The following is a 25305-nucleotide window of genomic DNA, read 5'->3' on the forward strand; positions in this document are numbered from 1 at the left end:
TCCCTGACAGTTGTGCTGACGATGTACACGGCAGAGAAGGATCTCTCTATGCTTCTCTGGCCACTTTGGCTCAGTGGTGCCAACAGTAATAAAAGCTTGTTTTTGTCAGTAAATTGAGCAGCTATGACTTGGAGGTCTGCAGAGAGCTGTTATGCTGAGTGAGAAGGTGCCATTTTTACAGTCAGTTGTCTGACTGTAACCACATTAGCCTGTGGGCAGCAGGTGAGCTGGGAAACCCATGTTGAAGACAAATTAAATTCAGCATTTCTGGAGTGGCTAATGGAGGAAAAGGCCAAACTCTTTTCCATTACCACTGGCTTTTCAGATAATCTTTTTTTTCTCCTTTCTGTTAACCTTCATTCTAACCCTCTTTACCCCAAAGTATACCTGAACCCAGCTGAAAACCTTCCTCCCTCCCATCCTACTCCAAAGCCCCCTCTACGCCCATACCACCATACAGAAACCATAGAAACCAAATGACTAGGAAGAAGCTGGACTTGTCATCGCTTAATTGTCATGAGTGGAAACTTCACAACTAACCAGTGCAAACACATACCTCGTAATTACCACAGGGAATGAAGCAAAGATCTTGTTCTCTCTGATGTAGCAGGGCTCAGGGCTCATTGTCTAGCAGGAAAGAATATCTTGTTTGTTAGTACAGTAACCCAAGAGTGAAGTGCATTAAAGAAGTTTCTTTTTTAATTCAGTAGGAGCCTTTAATGCTGCTGCTGCTCTAAGAATAAGATTAAAACCTAGTTTATAAACCAGGGCCCTGCAAGCTTTTTTCAAAGGGGCAAATAGTAAATATTTTAGGCTTTCAGGTCATACAGTTTCTGTCACTAGTACTCAACTCGGCTGTTGAAACTTGAAAGTAGTCCTAGAGAATATGCAAATGAGCGGGCGTGGTCATGTTCCAATAAAACTTTATTTCTAAAAACAGGAGGCTCATTTGAGCCCAAGGACTGTAGTTTGCTGATCCCTGTTATAAGCTAATGGTCTTACAGCAAGGGTTTCCTATTTTTAATATAGTTTTGAGGTGTTTGGGTTTGACCCAAAATAGATCAATCTAAATTTGTAAATTACTAAGTTGGATTATTACAAAGTTATGATATGAAGCAATATATACGCTATATAACATAAAAAGCAATATATATGTTATATGACATATATAGCAGTATGTATTCCCGAGAACAGGGAGCTTGTCTAACTCACTGCTGTATCTCAGCACCTGGAACAGGCCCTACAGTACAAGTGGGGAATCAGTGTTCCTTCAGTGAATGAATATATTTGTGTGCAAGCTCATCTATGCACATTTGTGCATGCTAAGTAAGAAAACTACTCAGACACGGCCGTTGCTTGAACGTTAGAGTCCTAGTGACTTATTTCTGTAATCTGTGTGGCAGTTACTTGGCATGGAGGAAAGCACACACTGAATTCTAGATCCAGGTCCTAGACCCTATAGTACCATCAGTAGTACTGTGAATGTAGGACCTCAGTTAACTTATCTGGGCCTCCATCTGTTCCCTATATTTTCAGATGTGCAGGAGATGCCCTTAGGCCTAAGATTCTCTAATTCTATGAGCCTTGTTCTCTAATTTGATTTTCCTGTCTTAGGAAAAGTCACCTATTATTTCAGTACCTTAGAAAATCTGCCACGCTATCTTGTTACTTAAGTGAAGTTGTGATCTCCAGGATGAGCTCTAATCAACAGCACACATTTTGTTTAGTCTCCTATAGAACCCATGCTTTCTCACATTTTCTAATGGGTTTCTGCTACTCCAGGCATGCCTGTGAGTGGGATGTTAAGGGGGTACCTAAGGAACTGTCCTCTCATTAGGCGTTTCCGCATAGTGACCCCTCCTCACCTTTCTCCCACCATCTGTTGTCCTGTCCCTGCAGAGAATATCAACAAGGGGAAAATATCCCCTCTGGTGCTTGTGACTTCTTCAATGCAAATTTTGCTGCAATTTCTAAATGTTGCAATAAATGGCATTGAGGAATCTAAATGGCTATTTGGAAAATACAGCCATCAATACCTCACCTCACATTGACACCAAAATAAATTCCAGATAACTTACAGGATCCCTATTAACAAGTCAGCCCTAGAAAAGCCTGAAGAAAATAGAATATTTATCAAGCTTACAGAGCGAGAAGGATTTGTAAAAGCTTAAGTGATAAAATAAAGCACAAATGAAAACAATCAAGAGATTTGACACATAAAAATTTCCTCAGTTTGCAAAAAATAACAGAAAAAGAGAAGCAAAACCAAAACCTGGGTCTGAAAAGTATGTTTACAAAATGACAAAAGGTTAATATATTTACCACATGGAATATTCCTATAAACTGTTAAGAAAACCTTTAGGCCTCTAATTGAAGAATTAGCAAAGGATATGAGGACATGAACAGTCAATTCACAATGAAGGGAATAAAAGCTAACCACTTACATAAGGAAACACATACAACCTCACTGGCAGTCCAGCTAAAACTCGAGGCTTATATTCCACCTGTTAAGTTAGGAGAACATTTGGTATTAATACTCACTGTTGCTGGGATGATGCTGGTACTCACATTGCTGTTGCCCTGCAGAGTGGTGAAACTTCTTGGAAGCTAATTAAGCTGTATATACCAAGAGGCTTAAAATGTAATGCCCTGTGACCCAGTAATCCCATCTCTGGGAATTTATTCGTGGGAAAATATTCAATCAGTGAAATATTAATTTTAACTTTAAGTTTCATTTTAAGGAAATATTTAAGTAGACTGATCCCTTCCATGGATATAATACAATCATGTAAAACAATACAAACATTTTCATGAATTTTTTGAGAGCCGACTATGTACAAATATCTAAAATAGCATGGGAAAATACAAAGTATTAGTTATCATTATTATTACATTTTGTTATGTGTGTTTTATAATAGAATAATAATATTTTCTATAATGCTTACCATGATCCAGACATTGTTCTTAGTGATTTACATATAAAAACCTATTTAATTATCATGACAACCATATGAGGCAAGTGCTGATATTATCCCCATTTTATAGATGAGATAATTGAGGCACAAAGTTAAGTATCTTGTTCAAAATAATACAGCTACTAAGTGGTAGAGGCGAGATTCAAACTCACATATTCTGATCTATTTTTTATTTTTATTATTTATTTACTTATTTTGAGCCAGGGTCTCACTCTGTTGCCGAGGCTGGAGTAAAGTGGCGTGACCTTGGCTCACTTCAACCTCCACCTCTCACATTCAAGCAATTTTTGTGTCTCAGCATCCTGAGTAGCTGGGATCACAGGCAGGGGCCACCACACCCAGCTTGTTTTTTGGTATTTTTAGTAGAGATGGGGTTTTGCCATTTGGCCAGGCTGGTCTCAAACTCCTGGCCTCAGGCAATTCACCTGCCTCAGCCTCCCAAAGTGCTGGGATTACAGGCATGAGCCCCTGCACCCAGCCTGGATCTACAGTCTTTATTCTTAACCTTAATGGAAACAACTTAAAAGTAGAAGTGCTTACTTTTTTAAGAATGAAAAGAAGTGCTCTAAAATGTAACAGTGCCTGTATTGAGGCAGCAAGATGATTGGTAATTTTTTTTACGGTTTCAATTTCCTAATTTGTGATGTTTTAAATTGTGCAATATTTAGGGGTTTTGTTTTGTGTTTTAAGTTCTCTTCAGCTAGTTGTCCTAGTGTGTGAAGTTGCATCACCTGTGCACAGGTGTCCTTCACCAAGATCTTTGTGATGCTGAAGAAGGTAAATGATCACTTGGGTCACAGTTAGCCTTGGACTTGGCTGGCAAGGGCACCATGACTCTTTCCACAGACATAGCAAAACAAGATGAGGACAGAAACGGGAGGCTGTTTGGACTAGGGATTACACATTGAGCAGGCTGGGCTGCATCACAGAGTGGCTGGCACAGCACATTGTATCTTTATAAATTTATTAATTTAGGTATTTCTGCCTGTGCCTTAAGCCTAAGGGTACTTGAATCTATGTTTAGAGATGGTAGTTGAAATTAATATGTTTTAATTCTAAAAACGAATTTAAAAGAATCACTTGCAACAGGCCAATATTAGAAGATGGAGTTGTAATATCAGGGGTTCAGGGTCTCCACTGAAAATGTTCTATCTAGAAAATGTAACTAAGCTGGCTAAATATATAAGATAAGCAACTGGCAATAATGGTACTAGTTTTCACACAGCTTTCTTGTACCAAGAGAGGAGTCTGTAGTCTAAAGTCATATGCCATTGTTCCTCATGATCAGTGACTGAGGTCACATACTTGCAGTTCTAATAGGAGCAAGATTTTTAAAATTGTGAAATGAAGTAAGAGTTATCTGCCCTGGACCCTAAGTGCAGTTCTGACAGGAACAGGATTTGAAAACATTGTAAATGGATACATATTTCTTCCTTTCTCTTTTTAAAAACTTTAAAAAATATGGTCACTCTAGAAGATTTTGAAAATAGAATAAAAGTAAACATGACACCAATAATTTTACACTCTAGAAGTGTGTGTGTATATATATGTGTGTGTGTATATATATACACATAGATATGTGTGTGTGTGTGTGTGTATATATATATATACATATATATATATATATATATATATTTTTTTTTTTTTTTTTAGACAGAGTTTTGCTCTGTCACCCAGGCTGGAGTACAATGGTGCCATCTCCACTCACCGTAACCTCTGCCTGCACGGGTTCAAGTGATTCTCCTGCCTCAGCCTCCCAGGTAGCTGGGATTACAGGCCCATGCCACCACACTTGGCTAATTTTTTTGTATTTTTAGTAGAGATGGGGTTTCACCATGTTGGCCAGGCTGGACTTATTTTTTAATCTCCTAATAAAGGAAGTTAGGTTCTAACATTTACAGTCACTAGATTGCTTAATTAACTGATTTGAAGGGAACTGAAGAATAGTTTCCTTATATTTTCTCCCTTAACCTACAACTATGGGGTCACGTTGAATCTGTAAATCATTTTGTGGATAATCGACATCTTAACATTCTCAAGTCTCTTGAACCAGGAACAAAGTCTAGCACTCCAGTTACTTGGGTTTATAATGTACATCTTTAGGCCGGGTGCGGTGGCTCATGCTTGTAATCCCAGTACTTTGGGAGGCCAAAGTGGGCAGATCATTTGAGGTCAGGCGTTCAAGACCAGCCTGGCCAACATGGTGAAACCCTGTCTCTTCTGAAAATACAAGAACTAGCCAGGCATGATGGCGCACACCTGTAATCCCAGCTACTTGGGAGGCTGAGGCAGGAGAACTGCTTGAACCCGGGAGGTGGAAGTTGCAGTGAGCTGAGATCACTTTACTGTACGTTGCTTGAGCAACAGAGTGAGACCCTGTCTCCAAAAAAAAGTACATCTTAATTTATCACAGTAGAACTTCAGTTAATTGATTAAACCACTTCATATGTTGTAGAAGAACCTCACACTAGTAGACTTCCATTTCTCTCCTCCTAGCCTTTATGCTATTGTCATGTTTACTTAAAAAATGTTTTATAAACCCTATAAAACACTTATTTTTGTTTAAACAATGTTACTTTTATCTTTTAAAGATATTTCAATAATTTTAAAATTATGAATTTATCCATGTGTTTATTATTTCCAGCCTCTTCATTCGTTTGTGTAGATCAGTTTTATATCTGATTTCATTTTCTTCTGCCTGGGCTTTGAACATTTCTTGTAATTCAGGTCTGCTGGTGATGAATTCCTTCATTTGTTTTAATGTGAGCTTTTGTTTCTTGCCTTCATTTTTGAAATATATTTTTACTGGGTATAAGATTTTAGGTTGGCAGTGTATCTTTCAGTACTTTAGAGATGTTGCTTTACAGTCTTCTTACTTGCATAGTTTCCAGTGAGAAATCCACTGTCGTCCTTGTTTTTGTTCCTTTGCACATATCTTTTTTCCTCTGACTACTTTTAGGATTTTGTTCTTTAGCACTGGTTTTGAGCAATTTATGATGTTCCTTTGTATAGGTTTCTTCGTATTTCTTATGCTTCAGGTTCATTGAGCTTCTTGAATCTATGGGTTTATAATTTTCCTCAAATTTGGAAAATTTTGGCCGTTTCAAATCTCCGCCCTCCCCACCCCACCAGGGATTCCAATTAAACTTATTTTAAGCTTCCCAAAGGCATCCCTCAGTTCACTGTTGCTCTTTTCATTTGGGGGAATTCCTTTCTCTGTTTCATTTCAGATAGTTTCTGCAGCTATTATCTTCAGGTTTACTCATCTTTTCCTCTGCCATGTCTAATGGGATTACTGCTGGCAACAGACACTGCAGTTTTCATCAGTAGAAATTTTATTTAGATCTTTGTAATATCGCCCATGTCTCTGCTTAACTTCTTGAACATATGAAATACAGTCACCACTGTTTTAATGTCCTTGTCTGCAAAGTCTAACAACTGTGTCTGTTCTGGGTCACCTATGATTGGTTGATAATTCTCAATTTGAATTGTGTTTATCTTTTTGCACATCTGATCACCTTTGGATGCAGACATTGTGGTTTTTACCATGCTGGGTGCTTAATATTTTGTATTCCTCTACATATTCTTGACCTTTGTTTTAAGATGCAGCTAGCTACCTGGAAACCTCGTTCCTTTGGGGTCTTGCTTTCATGATTCTTTGGCAGGTCTAGATCACTAGGCAGTGATTTATCTAGGTTTAACCCACTACTAAGAGACCTTTCTTAGTTTTCCACCTAATGCCCTGTAAATTACATGTTTTTCCAATCTGACTAGTAGAAACAGGCATTATTTCTAGCCCTCTCTGAGTGCCAGGCACTATTCTCTAAGTCTTTTAGGTGGCTTTTCCCCCTCCAACTATGGGTAGTTTCTTCATCCCCATGCTCTGATCCATACTTTGCTGAATACTCAAGGGGGACCCTCTCTGTGTCTCTGGAGTTGTTTTTTGTGCTGCCCTTCCCCTCTGATACTCCGTCTTGCAAAGTCTAGTCAGACCCTCAGCTCTGTCTCCTCCACTCAGGGCGTCTGTCAGGTTCCACCTGGTTCCTCCTCTCTGCACTGAAGCCTGGAGAGTCTCAAGGCAGGAAACTGATCAGTCATATGGCTCACCTCTTTTGTTTCCTGTCTCTCAGGGACCACTTTTCTTCACTGCCTAACATCCAGTGATATGAAAACTAGCATTTGGTATATTTTGTCTGATTTTTTTTCAGTTGTTAGTAGTAATGGTAAACCCAGTCCCTGACACTCTCTCTTGAGTAGAAGCAGAGGTCTTCTGACACTAGATTTTAATGGCCTGCTGACTTGTTTGTATCTGGCTTTGAGGGAGAGGGTCCAGTGTACTGATGAAAAGCATGGACCCTGGAGTCAGACCAACTCAAACCTCTTCTCCAGCACTTCCCAGCCATATGATCTAGGCCAGATTAACCTTTCTGTGACTCCATTCCCTCATCGTAAAATGGGGCGGATAACCGTTGTGCCACATAGGATTTTGAAAAAACAAAAGGAGGTAATTTAAAGTATAACACAGTTCCTGGAAAGCGGTAACATGTTCACTACATCTTAGCTATTACTGTCATTTTATTTTAATTCATGTAAGATCTTAATAAACACTTCTCAAACGAATGAATGCCTGCTTTCCCCCCCCAGTACCACAAAGGGGGTAGGTACCTTAGGGCCTGGGATCCCTCAGTGGTGGGGGAGCTGGGGACATGAGTCTTTGCTCCCAGAATGATGATGCATACGTGAGACTCAACTCGTCACCCTCAGTTGCTATCATTCTAAGGATTTTCATCTCAGTAACAGACTGGGTTATTTGCTTATTTTTTAGGGGAAGACAGGAAGACCCCCAGCGAATCAAATAGCCCCTCTTCATCCTCCCTCTCAGCCCTGAGTGATTCAGCCAACAGCAAAGATGATTCAGATGGCTCCCAGAAAAACAAGGGTGGGAACAACCTGCTGGTCATCTCTGTCATGCCTGGGAGCCAGCCCTCACTGAACAGTGAGGAAAAACCAGAGAAAGGTAAGGAGGAGGTGGGTGTGAGCCTGCTTAACCCTCTGCACCCAGGATGACCCATTCTTGAGAATAAGCCCTGGACAGGAGCAATGTCAGAAACTGATAATAGGCCCAGGATGCAGTATACTGGGCCTCACCTAAAGTTTGCATTTCTTTTGGCTTAATTTGCATTCGAATATGGGGTGGAAGGATGGGGAGGGTGACATTGACTCCAATGTTTGTACATTTAACTCCTTTTAGCACGGAGATATGGGGAACAATGCCTGGAAGGGTATAGTTGTCAGGCGTCTGAGGAGGTGGGAGAAAGGCGGAGCTTGGCTCCACTCCTGCCCTCCTCTCCCCGCTGCCCTGGGCACCTCTATACCCAGCTTCGGTCCTTGCAGGGTTCGAATGCGTTTTTTGCAACTTTGTCTGCAAGACGAAGAACATGTTTGAGCGTCATCTGCAGATACACCTCATCACCCGGATGTTTGAGTGTGATGTGTGCCATAAGTTCATGAAGACCCCCGAACAGCTGCTGGAGCATAAGAAATGCCACACTGTCCCCACCGGTGGGCTCAAGTAAGGAAAGCAAGTACAGAACCTTTTACTGCGTTGTTATTCAATACCCTTTCCCCTTCCCTACCCTGTCCCTTCCCGTGAAGGTTTTGGGAGTCATGGAGAAGGGAAGCTTGGTATGAGGGGAGTTAGTCAGGAACCCCTGCTGCCTTTAGCTGGATTGAATTAGCCCTGTCCCCCTAGGGTGTCAACAGATGTCAGTAGAAGAATCCATTTTGCAAATATCCTGGGATTCAGAGCAAGAAAAAAGACACGTTGGAACAACCCAGCATGCAAGAATAGACTCCTCCTACACTGCCTGAGTTTTGTTCAGACTTAATTTTGATGGACTCAGGGCTTAGTGTCCCCAAGCATAAATCATATTGTCACCGAGACTCACCATCTCTGTTTCTCCGATGGCTTGCTACATATCCTTTAAGTAAGCATTACAGCCACCCCATCCTCCAAAATTGGACAGTTTGAACAGGCAGGAGGCAACATTTTTCATGCAAAGATCATGTGCTTCATGGTCCTCCTGCAAACATCCTGATGTCTTCTTCCCAAGATCTAGACAACGAGCATCATCTTTAACCGGTATTTTCAAGAGGCTCTTTGGTCTCAAGTGAAACCAATCAATTAATATCAAACATACTGTGTGTCTGGCTTGATAATAGGTGCTAACGGGCACACAGGAATAAAACACCATTTCCACCCTCAAAAAATGTATGTCCTAGTACTACCTAATCTGCACAGTGAAATCAGAGTCCCTGTTCACAAGGCACTTAGGGTCTGGTAAAGAGAAAGCAGCACAGGTAGGAGGACACAGAAAGACACAGTTTTCAAGGCATAATTACTAATTCTCAGCTAAACGATCATGTTGAATGAAAAATTACATTTACTTAACACGAGGGGGAAAAAAACCTTTTGTTTTAAAACATGTTCATCATTGAAACTCACAACCCACAAGAGAGGTGGCATGACTCCCCCAGATGGCTGAGGAAGGGAGAGATGGAAAGGACCCTGGGAGTGGAGTGTTGGGGGCAGTGCGGGCTGGGTCCCCCCAGGCTCCTGCCTCCTCAGAAACCCCCCCACAGGAGAATCAGGGAACAACAGGACCTACCATTGAACTCCATTTTGTTTCACTCGTGGGGGTGCTTCGAAGGGATGGGGAGGGGAGGGCAGAAGGGATTGGGGAGGGGGTGATTCTAATTCAAGGAAACCAGTAGATGGGAAATGCCTAGCGAGAGCTTATTTGGGGATTTGATTTGGTTCGTTCCCACTGTCCCTTTATAAATATTTGTGTGCTCTCATTTTAAAAAGAAACACCAGAACCATGTTTTTCTATGGTTGGACCAGTGCTCACTGCCCTTCCCAGTAGCCCAATCACACCCATGAACGTTGCAGCCCCTGCCAGTTGTGGCTTTGCCAGTTCGCCTTTCCTCAGGGACCTCCAAAGTCCCAAGCCTCTGAAGCCATTGGGGAGAATGCACAGTGAACTCTGATGCTTTTGCTGGTACAGACACTTCCCGTGCGGTGCTAACCGTCCCCTGTGTAATAGTTTATGTTCTAGGATGACCAAGTAGAAGAATACTTTGAAAAAATTGATAATGCCTTCTGGCTATACAGTGAGTCTTTGTTTTGTTTTGTTTTGTTTCCTTTGCCATATCAGAGAATTAATTTGCCTGAGAGAGTGTCTTTAAGAAAATAACGGGAGCACGGAAAACCCTTAGCACTTTGCCTGAGCAGTGAAAGAAAGATTGAGCTGTGGGTCACAGAAATGTCCTTAAAATGAAACAGACTGCTGATGTCTAAATTGCTTTTCTGTGATGGAACTGCTTGTACTCTATATCCTGTTCATAATGCAGATCAAATAAGATTATACTATTATTTTTCTTTTGCCGTAGCTCAGGACAGTGGTGAGTTTCAGACTCCTCTAGGTAAGGCCCAGCTTGGCGTAGGGGTTGTGTGTGCACCTGACCTGGGAATGGGCTTTATATTTCTCTCGTGTGCACTCTTCTGTGAGCTGAGGTTCAAAGGCTAACGGCGAGCTTGGCGCTGAGGAGGCCGTGCACGGTGCACTTGGTTGTGTTGGGCTCTGCTGAACACCTCTCCAGACCCTCCGAGGACAGTCCACTCCTGGGCCCTGCCCTGCAGGAGCCAAGCAAGAGCTGAGGCAGCCACTTTTGCATTTGCATTCTTTGTGGAAAGAGAGCAAACACGCTACAGTTCTCATATAAGCCACTGACTCCAGCCTGGCAGCTTCTAAAAGAGAAGCTCAGCAGAGTTTGTTAACATGGCCTCACCACTCCTCGTGGCCCCTCTGGACAGCCAGGAGGGTTGGTGGTAGCATAGCCTCACTGCAAAGGATGGAGAAACTGAGCCACAGAGAGCCCAGGCTAGGGTATCCAGCTCCAGCCTGACAAGGTGATGGAGCTGGGACCAGCATCCGCCCTTCCAGAATCTACCTAAATTGCCTGTAGAGACCACTCAAATAATGAACCAGTATGTCCTGAGTGCTTACCATGTGCTGAATACTCTACCAAGCACTGCAGAGAATGCAGAGGAAATGTAAGATACGGTCCTGCCCTCTGAGAATTTCCAATCCAGTTGGATTATTATCCTGTCTCCAGCATAATCATGTATAAATAATGTCTTTGAGCTCCAGATAGCAGTTGTCTCCCTCCCTCCTCCCTTCCTCATTAGCAGATGGGCCATTGGGTGGGCTTCCTTCTCCTCCCATGCCCCTGCCATAGTCCTCAGCTTCCTTTCCTGACAAAGAGCCAGTCCTGCAGGGAGATATGTTTTACGAGTACATAGATATGCACACACTCACACAGAGATACACACACAGGCCTTCTCATCCTAACAACCCCTTAATAAGCACGATTCTGACCCCTGTGACTTTCTGTTTGCTGGAGGTAGCGCTCCCCCTATAAGCTGTTCTTTAAAACCTCTTAGCCTTTCTGCGTGTGCTTGGTGTGGTGCATGAAAAGTCGATTCTTTGTGTTGCTCCCATCTAGAGGGGAGGTCAGGAGGTTTAGACCTCTGCGCTGTCTGGTCGGGAGTGGGGAGGGCTCCGAGGGGCCGGGCGGGGGCTGGAGGGGAGCACCAGCAAATTGATTCCTGGCACTTTATCTGCTCCCCTTGGTGAGGGCTGGCCTTGCCTGTATCGGCCGGGAGACCCAGAATAGGCTGAGCGGACCTCGCCAGAGCTGCTTGCCAGCGGGGACTGCTCTGTCAGCAGGGAGAGCCAAAAAGGGCCTTTCCACCCCTGAGAGGCGGCAAGGGCTGGGCTGGGCTGGGCTGGGCAGGTCAGGCCTCAGACACTGCGGGGTGGTGTGAGGGAAGGCTGGTGAGGCGGGGAGAAGCGCGGCTGCCTCTGAACCTCCCCGGCTGAACCTGCCTTGCGTTGCTTCCCCCGGCAGGTGCCCATTCTGCATTTATTCCACCAACCGCCCCGCTGCCATGGAGTGCCACCTCAAGACCCACTACAAGATGGAGTACAAGTGCCGGATCTGCCAGACGGTGAAGGCCAACCAGCTGGAGCTGGAGACGCACACCCGGGAGCACCGCCTGGGCAACCACTACAAGTGCGACCAGTGCGGCTACCTGTCCAAGACCGCCAACAAGCTCATCGAGCACGTGCGCGTCCACACCGGGGAGCGGCCCTTCCACTGTGACCAGTGCAGCTACAGCTGCAAGCGCAAGGACAATCTCAACCTGCACAAGAAGCTGAAGCACGCCCCACGCCAGACCTTCAGCTGCGAAGAGTGCCTGTTCAAGACCACACACCCTTTCGTCTTCAGCCGCCACGTCAAGAAGCACCAGAGTGGGGACTGCCCCGAGGAGGACAAGAAGGGCCTGTGTCCAGCCCCCAAGGAACCGGCCGGCCCGGGGGCCCCGCTCCTGGTGGTCGGGAGCTCCCGGAATCTCCTGTCTCCCCTGTCGGTTATGTCCGCTTCCCAGGCTCTGCAGACCGTGGCCCTGTCAGCAGCCCACGGCAGCAGCTCAGAGCCCAATCTGGCACTCAAGGCTTTGGCCTTCAACGGCTCCCCTTTGCGCTTTGACAAGTACCGGAACTCAGATTTTGCCCATCTCATTCCCTTGACAATGTTATACCCCAAGAACCACTTGGATCTCACATTCCACCCTCCCCGACCTCAGACTGCGCCTCCCAGCATCCCCTCACCCAAACACTCCTTCCTCGCCTATCTCGGACTGAGAGAAAGAGCAGAGACTGTCTGAGGGCAGCCATGTTCTGTACCAAAAACAAAGAGACAAAAGACAAAAAAAAAAAAAAAAAACCCACAAAACTTAAACACAACCCCAGCAGGTGTATGTTGCTGCAAAACCTACAGACCCCCATGGGTCTGAAACATGTGTACTGTATATCTTTAGTAAGGAATAGAGAATTGGCTCTGTGTGTATACCTATTGCATTGACCTGAAAGCTGCTTTATCCAGTCTTCAGAGAGGTGACCTACTGCATACTTCTACCTTCAGAGGCATGCCTCCCCAGCCACCCACTCCCACTCTCAGCCCTTCTCCGTACTTTTCTCTGAAAGGAATCTTGTCTTGTTAAACCCTAAAGAGAGTGTCCTTAATAGCAATCAGCACTTGTAAGCTTATATACTGGTGCATTTGGTTTTCTGTTGGGTGAATGCGGTGTGTGGGCGTTTGTGGATTCTGAAAGAGAAAGCCGTGTGTCGAGTGCCATGACATTTCTATTGCACATTCTTTGTACTGGCTTCTTTAACAGCGATGAACGTTCTTTTCCCTCCTGGGTTGTTCATCCACGACAGTCTCTCCCTGTGCTCCTTCATCACCTTTCCCTCTCTCTTTGATGGCTACAGAGTGGTAGGGCCTGGTGCTTAGTCGATGAAGGAATGGTAGACATCTACAGTGCTGCTGGAGATTTCCACCAGAGCGCTGGAGACCTTGTACTCAGATCTTCTCTGGTGACGAAGAGGCGAGGAATCAAGTGACTGATCTGGAAGAAATATCTCGCAGCACTGCAGCTAACATCACAGAACTTAAGTGTGTTTTGTGTGTGTGCCCACACATAGACAAATGTGTACGGTGCACACACACAGTGCTCATTTTTTAAGGGCAGATTATATATATATATATGATGTATTAATTCAGTGGTTACCATTTGTTTGCAGGAAAAAGAAATGTATGAGTGAAAAAAATTTATGGTTGATAAATCCAGCCAAGGAGATTAAAAGGGGTTTGGATAAATTCTGGGTATAAATGCTCAGACTAAAAAAAAGAAACGGCAGTTTTGCACAGTGCTGTGGTCTTGCACTAGTTTTTGTTTCTCATCTGAAAAAAGTAAAATAAAAGGAAGAAAATGTACCTTTTTTATGGAATGAGTAGACTGTATGTTTGAAGATTTAGCCACAACCTCTTTGACATATAATGACGCAACAAAAAGGTGCTGTTTAGTCCTATGGTTCAGTTTATGCCCCTGACAAGTTTCCATTGCGTTTTGCCGGTCTTCTGGCTATATCGCGGTATCCTCCATGTTATTAGTAATTCTGTATTCCATTTTGTTAACGCCTGGTAGATGTAACCTGCTAGGAGGCTAACTTTATACTTATTTAAAAGCTCTTATTTTGTGGTCATTAAAATGGCAATTTATGTGCAGCACTTTATTGCAGCAGGAAGCAGGTGTGGGTTGGTTGTAAAGACCTTTGCTCATCTTAAAAAGTAATGGGTGATTTAAAAAGAAAAAAGGAAAAAATCTTTGGCTGAATATGTTCATTGCTTGTATTTTTAAAACAACAGAATTTCCAGTATGAAACAGGCTGAAAGAGCAGGAAGAAATGTTCTTTGTATAATAATGGGAAGTTTGGAATATAAAAGTTTATATATTTAATTTATCTATTGGAGAACTGGTGTACAGGAGGAACACTTTCTTACTGTGTTGCTGTTTTCCATCATGTGTTATCCGAAGAGTTGGGGTTTTTAAAAATCTGTTTCACCAGGGAAAAATAAAAGCATCCCTAATGTTCTTCCTCTAGTCAGTTTGCTTTGCTGAAAGCTCCCTGGAAATGAGTACAGTTCTACAGGAAGCCAGAAGACTGTACTGTCTGTCCACACCATGGTCTCCTCAGTCCCCTCCATGCCAGCCCCTCTTCCCCACACCCAGCAGGTATGCTACACCTCCCTTTGCCAGTCATCCCGCCATGGATGGGGAGTCTGCTTGGTGCCCTGGCAAATCTGTTTACACTAAGGAGATGCCCACAGGGACAGGGAGGCCAAACCAGCTAGAGCGGGAAGCTCCCAAACCCTCAGTCATTCTCCGGCAGAGACCTTTGCTCTTGGCCAGGTTTGAAACGATGTTCAACCTCGCCACGTCAATGTCTCAATAAAAGACACTATAGATAGTTATGGACAATACACTCCAAGAATACTGGGCTTATGGGTGGGTTGGGTTGTTTTGTTTTCAAGTCATGTCTTTATCCCCATATAATGGAGAATGTGCCACTTGGCTAATAATGTGTTTTCAAAATTACAAGTTCAGTGATGACGGGAAAGAGGGCTAAAGTGATCCCACAGAGGCTGGTAGAAAAGGTGAATCACACTCAAGCACCAGCAGGTTAAAAACCTGAAAGGGTGGCCCTGACAATTCAGACTATAGGTTTTACAGCATGCCACTTGTGCAATAGGAGGTCTTAGGATTGAAACTTTCAAGAACAAGAGGGGGTGAAAGAAGGAGACGTTTACTGCTCAAATGCCATGCATTTCACTGCTTGCCACTGAACTTGTATTTGAATGACTTAGTCATGCTTAATATAATTGGGCAACTTTTTTAGCACTTTGGAAAGAGTCATCAATCTTTCTGGTAAATTATAAAAGTTTTCTGAGTGAGAAAAGGTGTGTTTGGAGTTTGTTTGACTTTTTATATTATTATTGTTATTAATAAAGAAAAAAAATCTACAGCATTTTTCAGACTCCACCCTAGAAAATATGTACCCCTGAATTTGGTTTGCAGTTTGATACTCAGGGAAGGATGTATTCCATAGATATCCTTTCCGTGTAAAACACTAACATCTTTGAGAAATTCACCTGCCAACTAACTTCAATTGTTGTCACTATGCATTCTTCAGTGAAAACTAGCTTATTTTTCCATATAGTAATGCAGTTAGGGTTCTCAGCACTTTCTTTCTTCTATCCTTTTTTTAACTCTTCATATTATGTTCAGATGATCATACTGTCAAGGTTTGTGTACATTACTGAAAATTTGTATTGTATAAAGCTTTTTGCATTACAAGGCTGTACAGGGTCATTTTGACAGTAACTGGTATATTCCTTTGCATCTTATGTTGCATTGCCAATTTCTAGTGTATCCAGTTTGAAAGTATAATATACTCTAATTAAAAAAAAAAGTTGGCTATACTCTTGTTTCTTTTTCTTTTTTGGTTTGCCATCCTTGACTGCTTGTTAGTCTCAGGGTTTTGTTTGTCTTGCTTTGTTTCGTTTTTTACTTCTCAGTGTATTTTAATCAGATTTCAGAAGTGTCTACTCCTGGTTTTAACTGTCACAAAATTCAAGTGTTGAACAGTGATGGTTATAATGCAAACTGTTATTATGTACATCTTTAGTGGCCATTAAGGTTGAGAGCATATCCATCATTCAGGACAGTGGCAGGCCAGCTCCTTCCTGAAATTACTTAGTGACATTTGAAAGTGTTTGCCAACCCTATCCTCTCCTGCTTAACATCATTTCATTGACCCCATAGCCAAAGGGGGGAAAACAGATGAATAATTCCATTTATCTTAATGAAGTTGGGCAACTATGAGATTTTAATGAGTGGAAAAATTGTATGTTTTGCAAACTAAATAATAATCTATCCAAATGCAAGTAATAATAGTTCACCATTCAAGAGAAGGTTCCAGAGAAAGAAACTGAGAGCAAAGACAGAGAGAAAGAAATGAAAAACACGCTCAGTTCAAACAATTTTTTAAAATCCATTTTGTTCTATCTATTTGAGACCTTTCCATGAATCTATGATGGTTGACAAAAATATATAAAGCAGCAGAAGAGACTGTTTTGCCTGGTTTGTAATTTGCATGCTTATAAATATAATGTCCTTTGCTTATTTCAAGCAATTGTGAACCACTTCACTCTAACATTTAAAAAGATCAAATTTACTTTTTAAAAAATGAGATAATGTAGGAGAAGCCACTTTGAAAATGGCCAGTCACTAATTAGACACTATTTTCTCTTTTATTTTTTCATCCAACAGCTATTTTTTAGGTGATTGAGTCAAATACGTTAATTTGATTCAAATACTAATTTTGTTTTGAGGTGGCCGGTGTTGAAATAAGCCAGACTTCTTTGATTTTTGCTAGTGCTACAGGCAGATGTGGCTTCTCATTTTGTGTACACTTTTTTTTTTCCTTAAACTCCACAGCTACCTTACATTTTCCCTGAAGTTGAGAATAGCCAGCAATACAAAGAAAATAATCATCAGTTTAGTAATCATTTCCCCAGAAATGGGCCTTCAGTGACTTTGAAAAATGGTCTGGAAACAGAACTGTTCGTGACAGAACAGATCACACCCTCTCCCATCTTGACTTCTCTGGAAAATGGTGTGTGGACCCCGGCATCTGCAAGCCAGTCATGAGGCCTTTGTTCGAATTGTAATCCAAGCACAATTAGATATTTCTCCTACTGTCATGCTACATAAATATAGTTTAAGCTAAGACTCAAAGCCATGTTTTCTATAATGTGTCCAGTGCTGATGGATTGTTTGGGAGCCAGCAACAAACTGTGCCTGACCATTTAACAGAGCTGCCGCACTGGTCACGGGAGCAAGGAGAAATTTTGCAAGCCGTGGTGAGCACGTATTTCCCCTTATCCGCAGTCAGAAGCACCACAGTAGAACCCCTGCCTGCCAAAGGTCATGTGGGACTTGTGAACAATTTGAAGGGGAAGACACATCTCATTAGTCACCTCCATGCTTTCAGTCTGTGGGGACGAAGGAGAGCCAAGAGGTGCTTAGTGAGAGATGGAAGCGGATAGCAGCTGAGTGATTTCATCGGTGCTTCCAGAAGACAGAGAATATAGAACTGGAACCCTTCCCAGCAGCAGCTTAGAACCTGTGAGCAAAATCACAAGATAAAAGGGGTCTCTTGGAGATTTAGGATTCATTCTGAGGAGCCATCCATCACAGATACTCAAGATACTCCAGCCAATATTCTTGCTTACATCATTCCCTCAGAATAGAAGAGTCCCACACAAAATGGGGTTTATTTTGGGAATAACTACAATTAACTAAGCAGGCAAATGCCTGTAAAACAGGCCCCAGGGTAAGTGAAGTACAGTGACTCCCAGAAATTGGGGCACTCTGTTTTTCCCTGTGCAACATCTGAAGGGTGTCAGGTTATTTATTAATCAAGGCCTCTTCTTCTTTATGAAGTAGTAGAGCTTCTGTTCATAATTCTTTCTTTGTAGTTGAATCTGTAAAACAGGAAAATGCAGATCCTGCTCACATTAATAGGAGGTGCAAAAGGGAAAAGCAAAACCAATTGCTGTATCCCCCTGGAATTCCTTTCTCGCACAGCTAAGTATTAGTTCATTAGTTCTTGGTTTTCAGTAGAATTCTAAACCTGGAGCAGAGAATCTACTTCAATTCACACTTCAAAATCATTTCCCCTTACACAATTCCCTACAGGTGGTTTTTTACCCTGTATAGTGAGAAAATTTGGATTATTTGGAGTCAGACTACCTGAGTTACAAACCTGGCTCAGACACGAGCTAGGGGTGTGATTATGACATACCATTAAGCATCTTCTGAAAAGAACCGCTGAACTGAATGATCCCTAAGGCCCCTTCCTACTCTCATATAACATATAATCAACTACGATTCTACAACTTGCTGTAAACAAGAAAAAGTCAGCCTTTTGAAAGAGAGACGGTTGCAAGGCAGAATCGTTGTAAGGCAGTTACAGCAAAAATGGCACCTCAACATTTTCAAGCCACAACAGGCTCAGTGAAAATGACTAAAATATTTTCTGCTCTGCTCACTTCACAGGTTGGGAGATCTAAAGTTTATCTGTTTTTTGTTTATTTGTTTATTTGTTTTTGAGACAGAGTCTCAATTCTGTTGCCCAGGCTGGAGTACAGTGGCATGATCTTGGCTCACTGCAACCTCCAACTCCCAGGTTCAAGCAATTCTCCTGCCTCAGCCTCCCTAGTAGCTGGGATTACAGGTGCATGCCACCATACCCAGTTAATTTTTATATTTTTTAGTAGACACACAGTTTCACCATGTTGGCCAGGCCAGTCTTGAACTCCTGACCTCAAGTGATACTCCTGCCTCAGCCTCCCAAAGTGCTGGGATTACAGGCATGAGTCACTGCGCCCGGCTTACAGTTTTCCTCATCTGGTTAAAGCTAAATCTCCATGCTTGGATTGCCTGCAGTCATCTTGAGGGTGGCTTAAACATATTTTACTGAACTGTTTGATCTGCTTCGATGAGTCAGGGGTTTGCCAGATGGATGGAGAGGCTTTGCCCTGCCCACTTTCGTCTCTCCAACTTTCTCCATTTCCCATCCCAATTGCTACCGGCCTCAAAGTCACCAGTGCCACTGTGACCACTGAGCTCTGACAACCACTTTTCAGATGTTTTCTGTAGAAGAGTAAATGGTTTCTTATAGAAAGTAAAATGAAACATTTTATTGAGTTTTAGCATAATGAAAGAATACACTAAATATTGAGGTGGTAAAGAAGCCCTGGGCAGGCAGCAAGAGCTAATTGGTGAAGCCCGAGAGGAGATCCTATCAATGACGTCTGACCCAAGCTGGTTGCTACAGCAAAAGGTAGAATAAGGTGAGTCTGTGAGGTAAGGAACAAGTGGTATCCAATACAATGATCATATTTGGTGTGAATGTTGCCGTGTCTTTAGCCTCTAGGTCAATGTTGGTTACCCACCCATCCTGCTGGGTTAGCTCAAAGCACTTCTCCTGGCCCCCTACTCCTGAGAAAGACTGATGGTCTTGGGCAGAGCCAAGAACAGCGTTGTGTCCTGATGCTAAGAAATGGTGGAGTTGGCACATTAAGAGGCAGGCAAAGGCTTCTCATTCATGTAGCAGGGTCTCTTTACAGTCCTCCCTTACTGAGGGTGTTTTTTTTTTTTTTTTTAATCTCTCTGATGGGATGTAGCTCTTCTAGGACTTTTTAGGGAGAAGCCACTGGAGAGGGTTGTGTGCTGCCTTCCACCATAGCCTCCTTGACCTAGGAAACCCACATGAGAGCCAAAACAGGGCTGATAGGGACAAGTTACCACCCAGGCCTCTGCAGGCAGCCTCAAGCCCAAGCAAAAGGCATCCCAGTGGCTCTCGTAGGTCCAAACTCACCATGAAAGGGGTTGTGAGCCATACTCCAACTAGGAATAAAAAGATTACATTTATCTGGCATCTCCTTTGTGCATATAACTCCCCCAGGAACATGGGACTGGATAAGGAGTAGCTGCACTCATAACAGATAATTGAAAATTAAAATATTCAGTATAGGGGTTTTCTCTGTTTCTTACCATCTTTGACACACAACTAGCAGTTGTATTACTAATGGAAGATTGGGATAAAGATGGACTGATGGATAGGATGGCCACAAGGATACACAGAATGTGTATATAAAGAATGCATAGGTACATACATAATGAAGATAGAAACATAATAAATATGTATGTGTGGGACCACCCAGAAGGAAAGTCATCAATTTTATTATTCTAGGATTCATATTAAAAGATCATATTTTTCAAGGGTGGAGCAAGCTGGTCGAATAGAAGCATTCACCAATCGTCCTCTTTTACCCCCACCAGAAACACCAAATTTAACAACTATCTACACACATACATAAAACCTTCATAAGGACCAAAAATCAAGTGAGCAATCACAGCACCTGGTTTTAACTTCATATTACTGAAAAAGGCACTGAAGAGGGTAGAAAAGACAGTCTTAAATTGCCAAGACCATCCCTCCCCCAACCCCCGGCAGTGGCCACATGGCACACAGGATCTATGTACTTGGGGGAGGGAGAGCACAGTGATTGTGGGACCCTGCGTTGACCTCAGTGCTGCCTTCTTACAGTGGAAAACAAACCTAGGCTGAACTCAGCTGATGCCCACTCATGCTGGCAGCATTTAGAACAGCCCTAGCCAGAGGGGAATTGCCTATCCAAGTGGTCAGAACTTGAATTCAGGCAAGACCCACCATTGTTGGCTGAAGCACTCTGGAGTGCTAAATAAACTCAAAAGGCAGCTTAGGCCACAAGAATGACAAGTCTTAGTGCTGTGCTGGACATGAAGCCAGTGAACTTAGAGGGTATATGACCTACTGAGACACCAGCCAGGGCAGCTAAGGGAGTGCCCATGCCACCCCTCCACCAACCCCAGGCAGTACAGCTTACAGCTCCGAAACGGACCCCTTCCTTCCACTTGAGCAGAGAAAGGGGAAGAGAAACGAGGGCTTTGTCTTATAACTTGGATAACAGTTCAGACACAGTAGCACAGGGCACTGGGCAGAGTCGTAAGGCCCCGATTGCAGGCCCTAGCTCACGGATGTTTTTAGACACTTCCTGGGCCAGCAACAAGTTGCTGCATTGAAGAGAAGGAGCTACTCCTGGCAACATTCATCACCTGCTGACTAAAGATCCCTTGGGTCCTGCATAACCAGCAGCGATACCCAGGTAGTACATCAAGAACTTTGGGTGACACTGAGATATGCTGGCTTCAGATAAGACCCAGAACATTCTGAGCTGTGGTGCCTACTGTGAAAGATTCCTTCTGCTTGAGATAAGCAGAGGGAAAAATAAAGCGGACTTTGTCTTGAACCTTAGGTACCAGCTTGACTACGGTGGGGTAGAGCACCAAGAAGGCTCTTGAGGTTCCTGATTCCAGATATTGGCTCATGGACAGCATTTCTGGACCTGCCCTGGGCCAAAGGGGAGCCCACTGCCCTGACAGGTGAGTCCCAGGCCAGGCAGCATTCACCACAAGCTGACTGAAGAGCCCTTGGGCCTTAAGGGAACATCGGCAGTCACCTGGCAGTACCCACCATATTGTGGACACATGGTTGTGATGGTGGCTATGGGGAGAGGCACCCCTGCCTGTGCAAAGGGAAAGGAAAAGTGGGAAGGACTTTGTCTTGTGGATTGAGCACCCGCTTAGCCACAGTAGAACAGAGCATGAGGTAGATTTCTAAAGTTTTTGACTCCAGGCCCTGACTCCTGAAGAGCATCTCTGGACCTGCCTGGGTCCTGGGGGAACTCACTGACCTGAAAGGAAGGACATTAAGCCTGGCTAGCTTCACTATATGATGACTGTACAGTCCTAGGGCCATGAGCAAACGTTAGTACATAAGTAGAGCCAGGCAGTAGTTACAGTAGGCCTTTGGCGGGACCCAGTGCTGTGTTGGCTTCAGGTCTGACCCAGTGTAGTCCCAGTGGTAGTGCGACGGGTTGCTTATGTCACTCTATCCCCAGTTCCAGACAGCTCAGAACACACGCAGAGACTCTGTTTGGGAGAAAGTAAGGGAAGAAGACAAGAGTATTTACCTGGTAATCCAGAGAATTCTTCTGGATCGTATCCAAGATCACCAAGGCAGTACCTCTACAACCTGCAAGAACCATAGCATTATTGGGCTTGCAGTGTCCCCTAATGCAGAAACAAATTAGATCAAAACACTCAAGTCCCTTCGAATAACTGGAAAGACTTTCCAAGAAGGATAGGTACAAACAAGCCCAGGGTACAAAGACTAAAATAAATACCTAACTCTTCAATGCCTAGACATTGTTGAACATCCACAAGCATCAAGATCATCCAGGAAAACATGATCACATCAAATGAACTAAATAAGGCACCAAGAACAATCCTGGAGAAACAGAGATAAGTGACCTTGAAGGCAAAGAATTCAAAAGAGCTGTTTTGAAGTAACTCAAAAAAAATTCAAGATAACACAGAGAAGGAAATCAGAATTCTATCAGACAAATTTAGCAAAGAGATGGAAATAAAAAGAATCAAGCAGAAATTCTGGACCTGAAAAATGTGACTGACACACTGAAGAATGCACCAGAATCTCTTAATAGCAGAATTGATCCAGCAGAAGGAATTGTTGACCTTGAAGACAGGGTATTTGAAAATATGTAGTCAGAGGAGACAAAATAAAAGATAATTAAAAAGAATTAAACATTCCTACAAGATCTAGAAAAAAGTCTCAAAATGGCAAATCTAAGAGTTATTGGCCTTAAAGAAGAGGTAGAGAAATAGATAGGGGTAGAAAGTTTATTCAAAGGGAAAATAATATAGAATTTCCCAAACCTAGAGAAAGATACCAACATTCAAGTACAAGAAGGTTATAGAACACCAAGTGACTTTAATCCAAAGAAGGCTACCTCAAAGCATTTAATAATCAAACTCTCAAAGGTCAAAGATAAAGAAGGCATCCTAAAAGCAGCAAGAGAAAAGAAACAAGTAACATAAAATGGAGCTCCAATATGTTTGGCAGCAGACTTTTCAGTGGAAACCTTACAGCCCAGGAGAGAGTGGCACGACATATTTAAAGAGCTAAAGGAAAAAAAAAAAAACTTTTGCCCTAGAATAGTGTATCTGGTGAAAATATCCTTCAAACATGAAGGAGAAAAAATAAAGATTTTTTCCCAAACAAAAACTGAGGGACTTCATCAACAATGGAACTGTCCTACAAGAAACACAAGACATCCATTGAGGGGGCAGTTCCAAGATGGCCGAATAGGAACAGCTCCAGCCTCCAGCTCACAGAGTGAGCAACACAGAAGATGGGTGATTTCTGCATTTCCAACTGAGGTACCGGGTTCATCTCACTGGGGCACATTGGACAGTGGGTGCAGGCCACTGAGTGAGAGCCAAAGCAGGGCGAGGCATCGCCTCACCCGGGAAGTGCAAGGGGGAAGGGAATGCCCTTTCCTAGCCAAAGGAAACCATGATACACAACACCTGGAAAATCGGGTCACTCTCATCCTAATACTGTGCTTTACCAAGGGTCTTAGCAAACGGCACACCAGGAGATTATATCTTATGGCTGACTCAGAGGGTCCCACGCCCACAGAGCCTCCCTCATTGCTAGCACAGCAGTCTGAGATCTAACTGCAAGGTGGCAGGGAGGCTGGGGGAGGGGCGCCCGCCATTGCTGAGGCTTGCCTAGGTAAACAAAGCAGCTGGGAAGCTCGAACTGGGTGGAGCCCACCGCAGCTCAAGGAGGCCTGACTGCCTCTGTAGACTCCACCTCTGGGGACAGGGCATAGCCAAACAAAAGGCAGCAGAAACCTCTGCAGATTTAAATGTCCCTGTCTGACAGCTTTGAAGAGAGTAGTGGTTCTCCCAGCATGGAGTTTGAGATCTGAGAACAGACAGACTGCCTGCTCAAGTGGGTCCCTGACCCCCGAGTAACCTAACTGGGAGACACCTCCAACTAGGGGCAGAGTGACACCTCACACCTCACATGGCCAGGTACCCCTCTGAGACGAAGCTTCCAGAGGAACAACCAGGCAGCAACAATTGCTGCTCAGCAATATTCACTCTTCTGCAGCCTCCACTACTAATACCCAGGCAAACAGGGTCTGGAGTGCACCTCAAGCAAATTCCAACAGACCTGAAGTTGAGGGTCCTGACTGTTAGAAGGAAAACTAACAAACAGAAAGGACATCCACAACAAAAGATACATCCCCACTCGTATCTCACCATCATCAAAGACCAAAGATAGATAAAACCACAAAGATGGGGAAAAGCAGTGAAGAAAACTGAAAATTCTAAAATCAGAGCGTCTCTCCCACCAAAGGAATGCAGCTCCTCGCCAGCAATGGAACAAAGCTGGATGGAGAATGACTTTGACGAGTTGAGAGAAGAAGGCTTCAGACGATCAAACTTCTCTGAGCTAAAGGAGGAAGTTCGAACCCATAGCAAAGAAGCTAAAAACCTTGAAAAAGATTTGACGAATGGGTAACTAGAATAACCAATGTAGAGAAGTCCTTAAAGGACCTGACAGAGCTGAAAACCATGACATGAGAACTACGTGACAAATGCACAAGCTTCAGTAACCGACTCAATCAACTGGAAGAAAGGGTATCAGTGATTGAAGATCAAATGAATGAAATGAAGCAAGAAGAGAAGTTAAGAGAAAAAAGAGTAAAAAGAAATGAACAAAGCCTCCAAGAAATATGAGACTATGTGCAAAGACCAAATCTATGTCTGATTGGTGTACCTGAAACTGATGGGGAGAATGGAACAAAGTTGGAAAACACTCTGCAGGATATTATCCAGGAGAACTTCCCCAACCTAGCAAGGCAGGCCAACATTCAAATTCAGGAAATACAGAGAATTCCACAAAGATACTCTTTGAGAAGAGCAACTCCAAGACACATCATTGTCAGATCCACCAAAGTTAAAATGAAGGAAAAAATGTTAAGGGCAGCCAGAAAGAAAGGTCGGGTTACCCACAAAGAGAAGCCCATCAGACTAACAGCAGATCTCTCGGCAGAAACTCTGCAAGCCAGAAGAGAGTGGGGGCCAATATTCAACATTCTCAAAGAAAAGAATTTTCAACTCAGATTCATATCCAGCCAAACTAAGTTTCATAAGTGAAGGAGAAATAAAATCATTTACAGACAAGCAAATGCTGCGAGATTTTGTCACCACCAGGCCTGCCCTACAAGAGATCCTGAAGGAAGCACTAAACATGGAAAGGAACAACCAGTACCAGCCATTGCAAAAACATGCCAAAATGTAAAGTCCATTGAT

The 25305-nt window shown here is 43.3% G+C and overlaps 2 protein-coding genes across 6 annotated transcripts in view; one reads left to right on the forward strand and one right to left on the reverse strand.

Moving 5' to 3' along the window:
• ZNF827 (zinc finger protein 827) overlaps positions 1-15926 on the forward strand; it is a 158271-nt gene extending 142345 nt beyond the window's left edge. For 2 of the 3 annotated variants that reach the window (XM_017881503.1, XM_017881504.1), the window contains 3 exons: positions 7801-7992; positions 8370-8547; positions 11949-15926. In XM_017881503.1, coding sequence (XP_017736992.1) covers positions 7801-7992; positions 8370-8547; positions 11949-12768 — 1190 coding nt within the window. In that variant the 3' untranslated portion in view covers positions 12769-15926. Of the gene's footprint in view, positions 1-7800; positions 7993-8369; positions 8548-10427; positions 10461-11948 lie in introns of all 3 variants that reach the window. The other variant, XM_017881505.1, reaches the window with a different exon arrangement.
• Positions 15927-17786: 1860 nt separating this feature from the next.
• Positions 17787-25305, reverse strand: part of CUNH4orf51 (chromosome unknown C4orf51 homolog) — a 69843-nt gene continuing 62324 nt past the window's right edge. For 2 of the 3 annotated variants that reach the window (XM_017881511.1, XM_017881509.1), the window contains one exon: positions 17911-17993. Coding sequence is in view for 1 of the 3 variants with exons in the window: in XM_017881512.1 (XP_017737001.1) it covers positions 17928-17993 (66 nt within the window). In the remaining 2 variants the exon portion in view is untranslated. Of the gene's footprint in view, positions 17994-25305 lie in introns of all 3 variants that reach the window. The other variant, XM_017881512.1, reaches the window with a different exon arrangement.

This window comes from Rhinopithecus bieti, unplaced genomic scaffold (genome assembly GCF_001698545.2).
Source record: "Rhinopithecus bieti isolate Rb0 unplaced genomic scaffold, ASM169854v2 scaffold_12478, whole genome shotgun sequence".
In the NCBI taxonomy this organism is placed as follows: domain Eukaryota; kingdom Metazoa; phylum Chordata; class Mammalia; order Primates; family Cercopithecidae; genus Rhinopithecus; species Rhinopithecus bieti.